We start from the raw sequence: 18,132 nt of genomic DNA, 5'->3' as shown, positions 1-18,132 counted from the left end.
AGGTCGCCATAATATGAAGTAGGTACATAAAATAGTTGTAACTTCTCACAACTTTGTTAAATCCTAATCGGAGTTAATGTTTGGAAATATTAGATAGGTCCTTAGTTAATATCTATTTACATTTCACAACTCTGGTTAAGTTATATTTATATTTTTAATTACAATCTGTGTCCGCGACTTCGTCTATATGATTGGGATAAAAAGTAGTCTATGATCTTTTCAAAATATTATGATTGTAAGAGAGTTTATTAGCCACCGTATAACTTTCACATCAGTAGCAAGGATTAGGGGTTTTGGTATGTAAAAAAGTATGTAAAATATTATAAAGATATATTTACATTACTATCACATTTATACTTGTCTAATTATGTTATAAAATCAATTAAAAAATAAACAACGTATTACACAAGTTAAACAAGAACATTATTACAAGTAGGTAATACAAAATTAATCAATAGTGATAACGATTTAATACATTTTTTTTAAATATTGTAGTAATTATATCTATGGTTTTCCATATTGTAAATAAAGACTTTTCAAAATATATAAATAATTTAAGTATATTATTTATTAATAATTGATAAGTAAAAATTGTCAAAATATAATTAATGATAATTTGGTGAAATAATTATAAGTACATAGTTATTTAGCAAATAGTTTATAGTTTGAAAAGCAGTGAAGAAAATTTAATTTAAATAATAAGCATCTATTTTAATATTATTTTTACATTTTAAGTAATAAGTATATCCATTGATATACAAAATACCCATAATTATGTAATCAGAAGCTAAAAAGCGGCGCTGAATACAGAGCATATTCTTTAAAATAGTATTACATTCATTTCTGACCAACAAGTGACGATTGTAATAAAAATATGACGTTTAAGTACAAAGTTTCATATTTACGATCAGCATTAGATTCCGCTTGTCTTAAAAGGTTTAGTATTGAGGACTTTGCATGTCAGTGAATTTATAATTTAATTCAAACTATGTATATTATGTATAATGTAAGTAAAATTGTAGTTAGTTAATGCGGTATCAGAATAAATACTAACTATTATGTACTAACATTCCAACGAAATACTTTAAATACATATAGGTACTTACTTATTAAGTATACAAATGACTAACTATTTAAAAGTATGTAGGCTATACGAGTATAAGTGTTAACGTCTCTTTTTGGCGATAATGTCATTGGCATTAAAATCTGGAATTATTATTAAAGTTTAATTGAATATTCCTATAGACATGGTTACGTAAAACGCTGTAAAGGAGTATAGATAAAATATATGTTACTGTTTGTTCTACTTACATCAAATTAATCAATAACAATTGTTACGATACGCATAAATGAATTTCACTGAAGTAAGTAATCTATCCAATAACATAAACTCATAAACATTCGGTGTTCTTGTTTATTGTTTACTAGTAGTTGATTCCTGTGACTTTATCCGCGTGATATTTGTTATTCCTGTTTAGTATGTATCGATGTATCATCATCATCAATTTAGCCATTGTTTGTCCACTGCTGAACATAGGCTTCCCTCATAGACCGCCATAACAGAATGGTCCTGAGCCACCTGCATCCACTGACTCCCTGCAATGCATTTGAAAATTAGCAATATGCCATTATCACATAATATGCACACAATGGTTGATTACACATTTTGTAAATCGTAATGGAACTATATATAAATGTTTATGTATCTGGGTATAAGCTTCTATAAAATTCTAACACCGAACCCGTCTTTTCGAATCGAATCATCTATCAAAAGATAAGCAAGACTAAGGGAACAAAACTATATTCTTTAAGTTTTATGTTGCGTCCTAATTCATATGCCTTTCATATGAATTAGGAATTATAGTTTAATTATAAAATAATAATAGATAGTTGGGTGGTATTAGGACATCAATATTAGAATATAATTTAAGATATAAGTGAGCCTTGCGAATGTGGCTTGATGTGGACCGGGTGCGGCGGGTGTGGATGAGTCGGGTGGGCGGCATGGGGTGGCTGTCGGGCTTGGTGACAGCGCTGCGCATGGACATGTGAATGAGCACGCAGTTCCTCGCCATGTTCACGGTAGGCACGCTGTTTATCTTCAAAATCTCTCAGTCTTTGATTATACCGTTCAATTTGATCACGAAGTGCGGCGTCTTCTATGGCTGCGCGCTCTTCATCAAGTTCAAGGCAGCCAGCTCCATCGAGCCGCTCCAAGTCGATCCATCCTCGCCATCGTACGCACACTCCGTTCATAATAAAACGAGATACTATGTGCGCCTGATAACAAAGAAAAATATTTCATTAATGGAATAAGAAACAAGCCTACGGTCCAATTATGGACAGTTGTAACCATTGCCTACAGACATGAACAGCACCATGGACACTACAGAATACATTGTGATATTCTAAGGATGCATTACTATTAACCATAAATATTACAGCTTCGAAATTTAAACCTAATTGTAAAAGTAAAGTATCTTATGTTGATTCTTATATTTATTCGTAACTAAGTCAAAAACAATGTTGGTTATTGTTCTTATTCTTCGGTAGAAGGAAATTAAATATTTGTAGTGTTTTAGAAATCACTAACATGGAAAGAATAAATCAAATAAGGACGTTAATATTATTAATTTAATAAATCGTATAATTTACTTTGTATTAGGGAACTATACCGGATGTCTTCGGACGACAGAATTTATGGTACAAAAAATATAGACCGAAAGAAACAAAAAAAAAAAACAAACTTTGGAACGCGCCGTTGGTGGCAGAAATAGCAAAAGTCTACGAGAAAGCGAGCAATTATTCATCAGTCACATGTTCAACAGAAGTGGCCCCTCTAAAGATAAAGTTTTTATGGCACGAGCATTTCTTATAAATACCCCTTATATTCAGGGTCCTCTACCTATTTTGTTAAGCAAAAACAAAGACACTAATGTAAGTAATAATAAAAAATCTGTTGTATTATTATATTTAAAATAAATTTTAAACGCCTAAAAAAGGTGATGCTATTTTACAAAATATCTAAAAAAAATATAGAAAAGAGAGAGAAAGAAGAGATTTTGTAAAATTGTATCGCTATGCGCTTTGGTGGAAATAGATAATAGAATCCATTAAAGTATATATATGGTATATTAGGTACTTCAATACATCTAAATTGAAGGCCATATTGAGTACGAAAATGTTCAATCTATAATCGGGATGTAGGAAAGTTTGAAAATAATTTATAACATTAATAGGAAAGTAATAAATGTATAGTCTCCCTCTGCATTTGTACTATGGTTGTACACTCTTGATAGAGTGAGCGTGATTATATGTATTTTTTTTTGTATTTTAATACATCCCATCCATGTTACTCGCTAATACTCTTATTGTAGTTGAACGAAAACTTAAGTGTGTCGTTTATTTTACTAAGAAATAATGATGTACTTGTATTCCTATTCCGTAGGTCATTATTTTAATCTTAATTTTTTTTTCAAACGTTCCAAATAGTTTCTTAACCAAACAGGCAAATTATCTTTTCTTTAGTTGTTCGCTTTGCCGTTATCTAGCTTCCTATGAGTGCCAGTTTTAGTTTGATGAACAGACAGGACTGAACGACATAAGGCAAGCGAAGTTATTCGAGATCGCGTGCTCACCATTCCGGCATCTGCGCCATACAATGCTTTAATTGGTACGCTTTGTAGGAACCATGCAATTTCATTAATAACTGCTTCTGTCGTTTTTGTATTTTTAGGAAAAAATATATCGAAATACGCTTGCCATATGTTTTCTGTAACACATTTAACGTTGTTTTTTTATATAATGTTTATATATTATTTATATATTCTTGGTTGCTGTAGACAAATATATAAATATTTCGTCCTATTTTTAAATTAAATGTGTTAAAATATAATTTACTTCATTATATATTTACATAAAACTTAACGTTTGTGAACAAATCAAATCAACTACTACAATGTCAAATACGTGTTATATAGAATCACGTATATATTGGTATGTACGTCTATTTTTCGTAGTAAATTCAGACTGGAATAAAATAATTTCTCAACTTCTTTGTATTTTGTAAAACATTTTATTGATATTGAAAATATTCCATTACCGTATTATTGTAGATAATGATTCCATTCAGATTATGAGTACATACTGATCTCACCTAGTCGATTCTAAATGAGTTGAAATAATGATTCAGCACGTGGTAGTACTATGTATTATGATTTATTTCATTAGATCTTAATGAATACTCTTTAAATGAAACTAGTAACGAATTCGATCAATTTATAGATTTTTAATTTCTACTGCTATTAGGTATCATGAGAATGTTTTAGAGTTGGGTTAATTGTTTGTTTAATATTTTCATATTGAAACAGATCATACAAAATTAATCTACGCTAAATTTCAAACTATTTGAATTGACAAACACCTAGTCTTTTTATATACGCACTCAATATAGTATATTTCTTTGCTACGATTATGGTTATGACAATTTTAGCAATAGCTATACTTTTTTTACATTGGTGTAAGTACATATAAAATGTAATTAATGTCAAGTCAAGAGGGTAGATTAAATGAGATATTGAGAAAAGGGATCGAATGCAAAGCGTCGGCGGCAGCCATATTGGCGGGTGGGTGCGTCGCCGCGACGCCAACCAATAGCAACGCTGTTTTCTCTTATCGATTTCAGGGGAAATGTTTTTCCGACTGCTCCCTAGCGACACTTGCCAACTGAAATGAAAGCGTACAATTAAGCGCGCAGGCCAAATTGTACGTTTTCAATTTAGTTTCAATTGTTGAACATTTGTGTTCGTTTTGTACAATTATGGACTTAAATTATTAGATGCAAATATTATACTACCAGTATACATACTCATAGGATACTTTAAATACTAATTCACGCAGGTGAACTTACGTAATACAGCTAGTAGATAATAATGGAATTGTAACCTCGCCTACGCTATCGGTATACACTAATAGGGCACCAGTAAGGAATGATAGGTGACTATAAAAGATATTAATTGACTCTTCATAACGAATTAATCATGATAGTTTTCAGAGAGGATCGCGTGGAGGTTGACTTAACGCTAGTTGCCGTCCCCTTTCCCCCTACCTGTTATAGGTACCAAAAGGATGAATACTTTCCATAAACATTCCAGATTTTAGATAGGTACTTACTGTGTAAAGTTTATATTGCACTGTTTGTTATTATTCTGTTCGCCGCACTATAACTGTTAAATTTATAGTTTTGACTTCTTCAGAGACAGGCTTTGCCTAGTGTGGGGTCATAGTTATATTGTACCATAGGTTAACTTTGTTTAAAGAAATAAAGTTTATTATTGCAAATATAGCAACATAGGCTTTGTGGACTAGTAAGATCTCAAACATCAGTATTTTTTATACTACAAAGGTGGCAAACAAGCATACAACACATCTAATGGTAAACGGTCACTGTAGCCTATGGACACTAGTAACACTAGAGATGTCACTTGCGTGTTAGCGATCCTGAAAAAACCCTAATATACTATTTAATACATAATGCACAAAGCGTAGAATTTTAGAATAACAAAAATTATATATATATATATATATAGATATATCTGTACATTAAAGAATTTTAATATATATAACTCTGTTGTTAAAATGTATCTATAAGTTTGATGATTCCTATGAGAGGAAATAACCCCAGTTCTATCACACTCCAGTGCGTAGTTAAATGAACCGAATGTAAATAAATATAAGTATTCATATGAATGCACAACGGGTGGCCTATAGATACTTTAGGGGTTCAATTCAATAAAACGGGTACTAACGTAATACACGAATAATAATTGAGTATATAACACGAGGTAGATTTATATAGCTGAATTAAACATTTTACATTTCAGTAATGAATATACGAGAAGTAATTTACCAAAAATTTAAATAAATAGATACTTAATATTTACGTTAGTTCACTTTTACTTATAATATCTAGTATATTACCATACTTTTTACATATCTAGTCTACACTGGAGCCACCTAGGATACACTAGGGTTCGAGTATACATAGAGTCATGGATAGATTAAGATATTAAATTTGTTAAAAAAATTGAGTCATTTATATTTAGATTATATAGTAGTTTCATTTAGGACTAAGATGTGAACAAATAACATTGTTAAAATTTCCAAACGCATTCGGCAGGTTTTTTCTTAAATTTAATATAGGTAACAATTCAATCTATTAACAATAACAATTTCGTATTCTACTCAGGAAAGAACAATTAGATTAAGTTAGAATTGGCATCAGTTTGAAATAGTTTGTATTGGCAAGTTACAGTATATAGTATGTAGTATTGTTCCGGGCAGCCGCTCCCACAGTAATAGGAATTGTAAATGGGTGATTCTATTTAAGAAGGACGAAAACCATGGTAATTCCGGCACGGACTTTTGTTTTGCATTTTAGGCAAAAGAAGTAGTTTAAACTAAAGCTTAGATTGTTTTTATATTGATCAAAAAAACAAGCTATGTGATTATTATTGTCTTTTAAAAAATATTAGTGTCCAGGAGATTGAGGTTGGAAACAGGGTACTGAGATTATTAATAATAAATCATCGTAAACCAATATTTATTGTAATCAAATTACTAAAGTACTAAACAATTAATATTTTCACTTAATGAAGAATCGTTTGAAATAGATTAGAACATAAAACTCACGGAAAAAATCAGAAACATAAAACTCGAAACTCTTCATAACCTTTTTATGGCTTTTTAAGTAATATTGTTAATTATTATTGAGTTTTAATTTTATGCCAAGAACAAACAAAATTTTTTTTGAATAGTCAGTAGAAAATACCTATATATTAAAAAACAAATGAAAAATCTTTTAAAAAAATTAATAACTTAAATGCTAATTAAATTTCAGTATTCATATGTAGTCGCAGTCTTATAAGTACTCCGGAGATGTAAAGGAGATGAGGTCACTTATGATACAACCAGTTTGTGCCTACTGATCACAGAGAACACATTGGACCCAATCTTTTCATGTGGTGCCTACATTATACGATGCACCACAAATTAGGCAAAACAATCAACTGATTCCAGTCTGTTCTCTCTTTTCTCTTGTAAAAAAAACTTTTAATTTTTTTGTTTTTGTAGCTTTTGTCATCAAACTTCGTTTTTATAGTTGATTTTTTAATTTGACGATTGCTTTTAATTTAATGCCTTTACAATGTTTCTGTCATTGCACATATCTTCATTTTCTTTGACTTAAGAAGATCTAATGATTTTATTTATACTAGATTTCCTTTTACGAATATTCATCGTCGATTCTCCAAAAGTATAAATAAGTTTCTTAGAAGTTTGGTCTATGGTTGGGCTGCTAATAACAGTCTCAATTGAAAAGAAAATACTGGGGTCTATATCTACGTAATATTAGATATATTGAAGGCTTTGCTATTTTTTGTAAACAATAAGTTATGCTATGAATGTGGTTTGTATTTTAATTAACTCGGCGTACTACTAGGTAAAAACGCCACAGAGCTGATACAATGCGTAATTTGGATATAGACCACTTTTAGTAGCTTTCTGCAAAAATCTGTAGAGACGCGCTTCCTCACAGCTGTTACTAAAGATCTCATTAATGTATGTGCCTTAAGCATGAATAAATACCTTATTTATTGATGGAAATAATTTTACTATCTTACATAGATTAATAAATAACCCTTTAATTAAATAGAGAACTTAAAATATTTTTCACACAATAGTGAGCGATTGTATTAGTAGTTGCCTAGCGACGAACCCTGGGTTAACTGCTATTTAATACGATTGCTTAATAATTTAGTATAAAACGAGTAAGGGAATCTATAATTAGTAAAAAAGTTGAGTATTAAATAGATAACCATTTCCAAAATTAATACTAAGTCTCAGTATCCTGGTTCAATCTCAGTCTCCTGCCCAAAAATTGGCAGAAGACTGAGGACAGGAGACTGAGAATATCTTAGTATTTGGTTAATAACAAAGTCTACACACCATTTCAATGTTAAATCAAAGCAAATCTATACAAGTATTTCAATATATTAATAGATTTAACCGGTAGAAAATAGCTGGTAATTACTGACTTTGTCATACTTACGTGCAGGATACTGAGGAGCTGACTGACCGCGACCTCTCTCAAACAACTCGCCGCTGCGACTTCAAGATCCACGAGCGAGACGTAGGCAAACGATCATTAGCTAACTTCACTTCGACCGTTCATTTCAACAGAACACCAACGAACTAGATTACGCACACTTTGATAATTTCATAAAATTTTTATGTAGCAGGAGACTGATGTAAAAGTAAAGAGACAAAATATAATGCAGTATTTTCAATTATATTTAATATTATTAACAAAATTACACAAACACGTTAAAAGTTCATTTATTAAGGATTTCTATTTCAGTGCAAATAATCTATTTATTTCTAAAACTGGGTTATTATTAAACGTCAAAGCTTTTGTTTTGTACTAGAGACATGTCAGAAGACAGAAATTGGCTCTTCAAAGTAAAATTTTTGTATATAATATATATGTTTTAGAATCCAGCTTTTTTCCAGTGCCATAATAGAAAAAGTTAGATTTTCAGGTTTGATAGCAAATTAAAGTGTAAAATAAAAAAAAAATGTATGAAATACGAAGAGCCGTTGAAAATTCAATCAAGAATAGAATCATCCAAATAGTATAGTTTTTATATTTCGAAATAGTTTATAGTTTGTTGTCTATTGTTGTATAGTTAAAATAGTACATATTGTATAGTGAAACAAAGACAACAAACAATAGAATAGGACAATAATATATAGAAATAGTGATTTGTTAACGACCCAACGTTGTAACAGGTTCAGAATAGCGATAGAAATAGGCACAATTTTCATAGGAAATAGTTTCAATTGTAATTTTCTCATAGAAATCATATAGATATCTATATGATCTAGAAAATTACAATTATTATTATTATTTATTATTGTTATAAATGCATAGTAAATAGATAAGTAATAAAACATAATAGTAATAGTTCAAAACTTAAGTTTAGCTTAAGAGAAATAAAGGATTTCCTCTTGCCTCGTTTTACTTCTTCTTAAAATAGTAAAAATAGACAGAAAATAGATAGGTAGGTAATAGGGTCTCATAAAATAACTAAATACCAATAGAACGTAGGCTGGTACAACCAAGACTTCCCCGAGAAACGGGAGAAACGTTTGTAATCTGCGTTGCGCGGCAGTCTTCGACCGACTGAGGCGCGGCCCCGTTCTCAGCCAAATATTTATATGAGGGGCAAGGAGAGGGGGATGATATAAAAACCGCGACTCGCGATTCTGCGAATTGTTCGCGAACCACACGCCGCGCAGCGCACAAGTCATGGATAGATTGTTATCTATGAGTATGCCTACCAATAAACGTAAGTCCTATATCGATTTGTTAATAGATTTAAGGGAAGTAAAATAAATATTCTGAGGGTGTGAGGAGGCTAGTTGGCCGCCGGTCCGCCAGCCAGGCCAGCGGCGACAGATAGGTATAAAAATAGGGCCCAAACGGGTCAATAGTCATAGCGCAGTTGAACTCTCAAGAGAGCGAACAACTAACAGAAAAAACCTCAGCGAAAAACTAGTATCCTCGCCTCATCCTCATCAAGAATTTATTCAAGATCCATCTTTTATTTCGTTGACTCCAGTCCATCTCGTCACCTCATCGCTCACCGGCTTCGTCCTCGTTATAAATGATCGTGGTCATCGTCGTCGTTCTTCTGAAGACGATTTATAGTGGTGCTCACGCACCTGATCCTTCGAAAACCTGCAACGCGCCTGCAGCAAAGACTGAGGCTCTTCGGGGGAGAGTGCTTTGTGCCAGCCGACGCACCTACTGACTCTCGGAGGCAGCGGCATCGCACAAATATGTTAGATGCATATTAGTTTAATTTGCCAATGCAAACTCTGTCAGATCGATATGGAACTATTATGACGTTAAATATGCAATTCGAGAGTACGAAATGCCTCAATTCAAATATTTTTTTAACGGAATTTATTATAGAAGTTACTTCACAGGCTAGTAATTTCCGTCAATTCGGTAAAAAATGTATATGATTCTCAAGATATCGCTATGATTTTCAACTTGCTTTTTGCGTGAATTTAAAATAAGTAGATAATAATGGAACAATAACCTCGCCTACGCTATTGCCAATTTTTTCACACTCCGGTATAAATATTCCTAATAAATACTATTTTATAAACATTTACGTGAACACGTATCTATATCTGCCATATTAGATAAATTTCTTATTAATGCCTGAACATGCCTCAAAACGTGTTCCATATTATATAAAGCAAATAATTGTCTATAGAAAAAAATGTCATTCAGTGCCACTCAGCTGGTCGAACAGAGAGCGTGACCAAGGCGTTATATGCGGTGTTACGGCTTTACTTTTTCATTAGCCGCTTCAAAGTTATTTATGTCTTAATTTTGGTTATGAAAATGTGGGCCGGAAACAACGTTAGCCGTTGATGACGAGACATCGCCTGATGACGAATGATATCATTACCAGGCCTACTTACACTGTATGACTATGAATCATGTGCCTTTATTTTGTCTACCAATGTATCTACTAGGTATCATATAAATTAACCGCTTGATTCCAGCGGTGCATATTTGGGTACCTAATTTAACAGAAAAATAAATAAATTGGGTATAGATATACTCATATATTTATAAGAAGCCAAGGAAGACAATGTTCTTATACCACGCATCCTAATCATACCCAATAACTTACCATTTAAATTTAAACGCCTGTAGTTCCTATTAGAATTGCATTTTAAATGACTATCGACAAATCGCAGAGTCAATCCTTAAAGGTAAGAAGCAAAAATTTAGGCACGCTATGTTTTTCTCACGACCAGTTCTATGTGGCTCTACGTTTCTAAATCGTAAAATCTACATGTTTATGCTGAACAAAAAATAACGTATAATATAAGAACATATTGCAATAGCCACCTATAACTTATGCATTACCATCAATCATCATATATATCCGTATATCTATCTTTATAAACTATAGCGTTTATACCTAATATTTATATATAGTGAGATTAACATCAAAAATATTTAGTTTCAATTTACATATGTATATTATGCAATATGCAAGGGTCACTCAAAGTAACTCTGTCTGTCTGTTACGCCTCCACGACTAAACCGCAAAACGAATTTTGATGAATTTTGGTATAAATATAGATAAGAAAATAAGAACCTTAGAGAAGAAAATAAGCTACTCGAAGTACTAATTCTGCGCAGATGCAGTCGCGGGCACCAGTTTGTATTTAATATTATTTTGTATTATATATTATACTAATTATTTCAATATTTTAGCTTTAGAATCGTCTTCTATGCCTAATTTATTGAGAAATAAACTTTAAAAAGTAAACATTATTGCTAGGTTTGTAATTGCCTTTTCTATTCCACTTTACTGTGAAATAAAAAAAATCAAATTTTACATTAAAAATTCACAGCGCACTGTGCGTTATTTTGTAAAGGCATCTATGTTGAAGAATGAGACATACAAAGATAAAAAGATAATAGTATTATTCTGATACATGCATTAGGCTAGGTACTTTCCACAGATGCAAAAATAGGTATTTTTCACAATGCGCCAAGACGTTGCATTGTCTCAGCAACTCTCTGAGAACTTCTGCTTTATTTATTTACACTGTCTTTGTCTTCTATTTTGCAATAAATTGTTAAAAGTTGTTGTATTTTAATTTTACCTTGCCGTTTTCCTTCTGAAAGTCACAGCCCCGGTTATTGTAGGGCGAGTGGTCGAACACGAGCTGTAGGTTGGTTCCGGTGGCCGTAAACGCAATCTCTGTGTGTCCCTCCCTGCAGCCACTGGTAAACCGCATCTGTCGCTCCTCTGGTGGACGATCACGGTATCCAGTGTACCTCACCTATAAAAAAATTACAATAAATATGTACCTATAATATTTTCAAGACAATTTCACGCTCAAACTTCATTATATAAGGAGGCACAATAGTACCATACCATCCTTTTCTTGAAGCGACTCACATTTGACCCCCTTGTAATTTCATTGCGGATAAAGTAAGAAGTTTGAAGTCTTAGTGATCAAGAGAACATGCTATAACTAGCTATATTGCCAATATACTTTATAGTTTACGAATTATCGCTAGTCGAAGTTCTTTAATTTTGTCACTACCAAATTCACCGACTATCAAAATTCTAAAGCACTTCTAGCAATCTTACAAAATTCAAATTTTGAATTTTAATTAGCGTTTAGCCTAAAAAGGAAAAAAATCATGATTCGTTTAAATTGAAATGAAAAACAATGATTATTAGAAATACGTTAATACGTTCAAATAATGCTCCGCGCTTGTTGCGATGGATAAAATATAATTATAACCATAATTACGAAAGAATAATCTAATACAAAATTATTTCGATTACCAAGTAAATCTAACAGTGCACTTAAGAATAAATTATTTTATTAATATGTTGCCGTGTAATTGTTAAGTTATTATAATTATTATAGAAATAAAAATGTCTAATATTTATACGATCACTATACTACAAGTGTTGATATGTAATTAATTTGATAATAATTTATAATTAGATGCTGAATAGGTGCTTCTATAGCTACTAACTAAAATAACTGACTTATTGGTTCTCGTGCTTACAACTTTTTGTAGTAGAAGAACTGTGTTGCGAGATTTACGTTTTTTTTTTGTTTTTAATTTTTTAATGGAATCTCATTTCTTTTTGTAAGTCATCATCCTTTTTTCGAGTAATATTATAGTGCTTTTGATGGCATAAGGTTATTCATGATACATTCGAAATTATTAATATCTTTTTAAGATATTATTTCACTACCTGGGCAGAGCATTTTTTTAAAGAAACATGGAGCGGAAACTGCCAAAAAAGATTGAACTTGTCATACTAGGTAATTTGACAATGAGAGGCCTAATCATCCAAGCTTATCCATTACTAACAAGATACCTAATAATATTGAATAGGTTTGGATTTTTTATAATTTTGATTTATGCCTTTTATCATCCCATATACATATATAAATGCGATGTATCACTTTTTACACCAAATTTCATACCAATTTGTTGAACTGATAACGCGCAAAGAGGTAACATATATACACGTTTATAATGTTAGTACCTGAGGCTTTTGATAGGTATTCAAATCAATTGCATAACCTTCATTAAAAAAATATCCGTGCTGGTCCCACATTGATTTTGCTACTATTGAAGTCGCCGTTCATTTTTGAGCAGCAAAATTTAACACGTTCCGTTAACATCAAAAGTGAGATTTGTGATGTAGTACTACGTCCCCTCACATCATTCTAAAATATTGTTTTCCAAGCAGAGTGTTAGGAAACGTCGTTTAGCCGTATAACTCTCGGGTAATTCAGTTTTTGTATAAAAAATATAAAATAAAAAAAAAATACAAAATACATATAAAATTTTCAAATCACTAGCGACACACTACATCGGTTTAATGAATATCTCTAGAACCATACGCACATAGATGCAGTTCTCCATGGGTACGCGCACAACATCAATACGTACAAGCCATTCTAATACGCCCCGCCCGCACATTCGCTACGCTGCAGGAAGACGCACGCGCACGACAAATATCTTATAAAACAGAGCATCATTTAACATTAAAGATCTATCGCGTTTGTGATATATGTACTTTTATTAAGTATTTAGAATAGCTGAGATTACAACGTCATTAGAAGCTGTTATCATTTGTATAAGAAAAATATTTGCTATAACACATTTTATCGGGCCCGGGGATGCGTGAAGGAACGTGTTAAAGTAGGTATAGGGGAGAGTTGGGTATATTGTACTGCCTGATAATTTGTACCATGTCAAAATTTCCTACTAAACATTACTATTTTTCTTTTCTGACAAAACGAAACTAAGCACTGACAGTGACCTCAACTTCTTTTCGTTTTGTAATGACGTCCGACAATTGCATTGTATTTAAGAAAAAAAAAATACGATTTGGTTAGTGTTTGATGTAAATTTTGACACGTGTTTCTAAGCATATAACTCAATGAAAAGGTAAATTATAATTTTGCTGTATTTTTTATTGAATATATCTACAATTACCTTTCAAACTATAAAATTATGAACGCGTTAGATTTTGAGATTATTTTGCAAAAAATACATATTTTTTTAATCTTTTGGTTTTATAAATCGTACTACTAGTAGTTATCTAAATTGACTGGTACAATTTACCCGACGAATTGTTTTTTTAGATTGACGGTGATCGAAGAAAATATTATAAATGGAATAAAGTGAACTTGGAAAAGGCATTGTCGGCTTTATATAAAAAGGAAATTAGTTTGAACCAGATTTCTGCAAGATATTCTGTTCCAAAGCCTACTATTTTATGTCATGTCAAAAAAACTAAATAAGATTGCCAATAGTTTAACTGTGCATAAAGCGAGACCCACTACATTCGATTTAGAATTAGAACATATGCTAGTCAAACAGACTGTTTTGACTGACAGAGAAAAAAAAAATGTTTGAATTAATTATCAGTGACGTCCGAAAATTTGCATTTGATATAACAGAATAACATAATATTTCTTACAAATTTAACAAAAACAGAAAAATAGCTGGAAAAGCTTGGTTTTACGCTTTTAAAGACCTTCACCTGCATAGCACATCCATAAATACAGTAAATGGCTTTAATAAACAAAATATTTGCAGCTTCTATGATCTACTAGAAAAGATAATTGATGTAAATGGCCTAACAGCTGTTAATATATTTAATGTCGATGAAAGCGGATTTTCGACAATTCAAAAGAAACCATAAAAAGTAGTGAGTTTTAGAATAGCACAAAATAAGTAAAATATAATTCCAGAGAAAAAGATTAGAAAAACAGAAAATACAAATATCTCTTCTACGTCAATCTGCGACAGCTTTTAGGGACGTAGTTCCAGAGCTGGCAGACGACAACGACGATGATGATAAGGGAAATATTTGTTCTATTTATTAGGGTCATTACTTCAACAAAACTGGACTTCAAATCCAGATATTTGTGACAATTGTTTAAATTAAATCAGGGTAAAATTGAGCAAAGACTTTGATACAAAATAAATTTTAAGTTAAAACTGTTTTTTTCGTTTTCATAAAAGAAATCATTTAATTTTATAAATAAGAAGGTAGTTTAATTTTAAGGTAGTTTGATGATTGTTTAAACTTGTTTTTTTTGATATTTCTGTTTAATTTTTTTTAAGTTCTAAATGTTACTTAGTAACATTCATTCATTTAGTAAGTAATGTAATATTGGAGAAAAAATAATTTATTGTTGATACTACTTTTTTATAATAAATAAAATATTATTATGGATAATATTGTGTATTATTAATAATATTTTATACAACATAGGGGGCAAATGAGCATTCGGATCACCTGATGGTAAGTGACTACCGCCGCCTATGACCACCCACACACCAGCGGCATTACAGGTGTGCAAACTGATCCGTCAAACTATCGCCCAATTTCTCTCCTAAGTGTGTTCTCCAAAATTCTAGAAAGGGTGGTAAATTTACGCTTAACAAAATTTTTAGAATCTCAAAACGTTATAAGTCATAACCAGTTTGGTTTTCGTAAAGGAAGATCTACTGAAGAAGCAGCTAATTTCCTTATAAAAACTGTAACTGACGCTATTGATCATAGACAGAAATCTCTTTTTTTGAATATTTCTCGATCTTTCCAAGTTTGATATATTCTACTACGGAAGCTCGAAGTTATTGGAATACGAGGCGTGACTCTTAGATGGTTTTCTAGTTATCTTGAAAGGAGAAACCAAATCGTAGTCGTAGATGAACATAAAAGTAATATATCATATATTTCTTTTGGAATTCCACAAGGAAATATCCTCGTTTGAAACAAGAAAATTGGTTTTCTGTTTTTTCTGCAGCTGCAAAATCTAAACATATAGGTTTTTTGAAGATTAATTATAAGTTTGAAACCTTGTCTATAGGTTTACTAATTTTTATTTGTCTGGTATCGTAGTGCACAAGTAGATAAACTTAATTCAATACAGCTTATTTAGTATTAAGATGGAATCGCGATTTTTTATGGATATATATTTGACGAAAATGAGGCCATCTTTAGTAGATGTAACGGAATGATCGAAGTACCTTTACCTATTAGATCAAACATTACTATATTGCCAAATATTACAACTAAAACAGCAGGTTTGAAATCAAATGGTTTGTGTAAACATTTCGATTCCATATTCGAGTCGTCTAAGTCAGATAAAGACCAGATCATCGCAGATCGCATCATAGGAGTAATCTATTCGGGAATGGATTTGCATGGGCGAAACAGTATACTTTGTTATGTCCATGGTACTGCTTATAGGCGACGGTTACCACGTTCCATCAGATGGGCCGTCAGCTTGTTTGCCATTCTAAGTTGTATAAAAAAAACTATTTTATGACGTATGTTGGGGCGCTTTGGACTGCACTTCCTTGTGACTGGTATGTTAAAATTGCGTGTACCTGCTAAACGTAAAAGACATGCACAATTATTGAATATTTCATCGGCTAGAACTAATTATGCTGCCAATGACGTAGGGCAACATTTATCACGTAGTTATAACAAATATTTCATGGACGTAGGTTCATTTGTTACAAGTAAAGGTCAGTTTTTGAAGAACGTGCGCGATGTGGTCAATTCCGGTGTGTAGTCTGTCGATATGATTTTCAATGATTTATCTATGCATTATATATTATATTATTAACTACCTTTTCGAGGATTTTTGATTATGAAGGCAGCAGAGAGATGGGCCGATAATTCCTTCCAGTAGATTTGATAAGGCTAACTCGGTTCAATACCAATACACCGTTTAAAACTTTATTTTAGTTTAACTTAAAATTTAATGTATCTTCACAACATTACAGTACTGATATGTGGTTAAGATCACATATTACAACTATAAATAGGTACGTATTCAGATATGTGTGGATATTTATAATGTAGCTATTTAGGTAATAGATACCCAAACTCCGCCAATAACTGGAATATTATTAATGATATTTAGTATAACATATTAACACTGGTATTTTTTATTAGATATACCTAATAGTACCTACTACTAGGTGTAATAAAAAACTTGACGTCGGTTTTTTTTATTATATCTAAAAATACTAAGTTATAAGCTATACGTAAGTTACCATTCCATTATCATCCATTTTAAAATAGCATTACTCAAATATTTATTTGATAAAATAATTAAGAAGAATATATAATATTTACATGTATGTAGGTATAGAGTAATGACTATAATGAATTCCCAATCCTTGGAATAACATGTAAAATCAACAATGACATAATATTTCAGCATATTTTCCTGTTATTATATAAAATGGTATATTTTGTCGTTAAAATAATATGTCTCGGATTTATGTAAGACAGTTGCAAAAAATTACCTACTTACCTCGCTTTCTCTGCTTAATCTTTTAAATAAGTCGTCAGATTCAAATTTCGCTTTCTGGTCAGGAACAACTCGCGGCATTTTAAATATAAACCTCGGTTTTGGCTGTTCATACAAGCCAATGGAATCAAAAGGTAGCATGCCAGCAAGGGCAGCAGGGTCACTCATAGCGTGCATAAAACTGTATGGTTGCACAAGGATATAAACAAACGTCACTTATGGCAAGCACACTACGTTGACTCAGTGTATACGATGATTCAGATTCACAACTTCGAAAAGTCCGTAGTGAGTTACAACACAACTACCTATCACTGTGACACCCGGTTACTGAATGAAGTAACGTTGGCGCTGTGAACCGAGGAAAATTCTCATCAGGGCGGAGTCTCTAACTGGAGGGGATCCATAGAACCAATAGCAAGCACCCTCGGCGCCGCCTGACGCCTTTAACGCACTTTCGGGAGCTTTCAAGCGAAAAGAGGGTTTACCCCCCTTGACAAGTTTCAAAATAAATACTGTAAACGACAAAAGCACATGAATTTATAATGATGGGCATTATCCACTTTCAACGTTTCGAGTGTTTTATGTATTTGTATCAGAGCTTTTTGTTCCTTTGTAACGACATCAAAATGTACGTTATGTATGAGCATATTTATT

General features: G+C 31.9%; 1 protein-coding gene across 1 annotated transcript; it reads right to left on the bottom strand.

Annotated features, from left to right (window-relative positions):
* Nucleotides 1–313: 313 nt before the first annotated feature.
* On the bottom strand, nucleotides 314–17,834 carry LOC113516993 (protein big brother-like). The gene is made up of 3 exons (XM_026901505.3): nucleotides 17,482–17,834; nucleotides 11,761–11,940; nucleotides 314–2,280 (listed from the first exon to the last, which is right to left on the bottom strand). The coding sequence occupies exons 1-3, from the start codon at nucleotides 17,653–17,655 to the stop codon at nucleotides 1,927–1,929; spliced, it is 708 nt and encodes a 235-aa protein (XP_026757306.1). The 5' UTR covers nucleotides 17,656–17,834; the 3' UTR covers nucleotides 314–1,926.
* Nucleotides 17,835–18,132: the final 298 nt, after the last annotated feature.

Source organism: Galleria mellonella, unplaced genomic scaffold (assembly GCF_026898425.1).
Source record: "Galleria mellonella isolate WM207_F2 unplaced genomic scaffold, CSIRO_AGI_GalMel_v1 utg72, whole genome shotgun sequence".
In the NCBI taxonomy this organism is placed as follows: domain Eukaryota; kingdom Metazoa; phylum Arthropoda; class Insecta; order Lepidoptera; family Pyralidae; genus Galleria; species Galleria mellonella.
The sequence above is the reverse complement of the archived record's forward strand: the minus strand, read 5'-3'. Positions and strand labels throughout refer to the sequence as shown.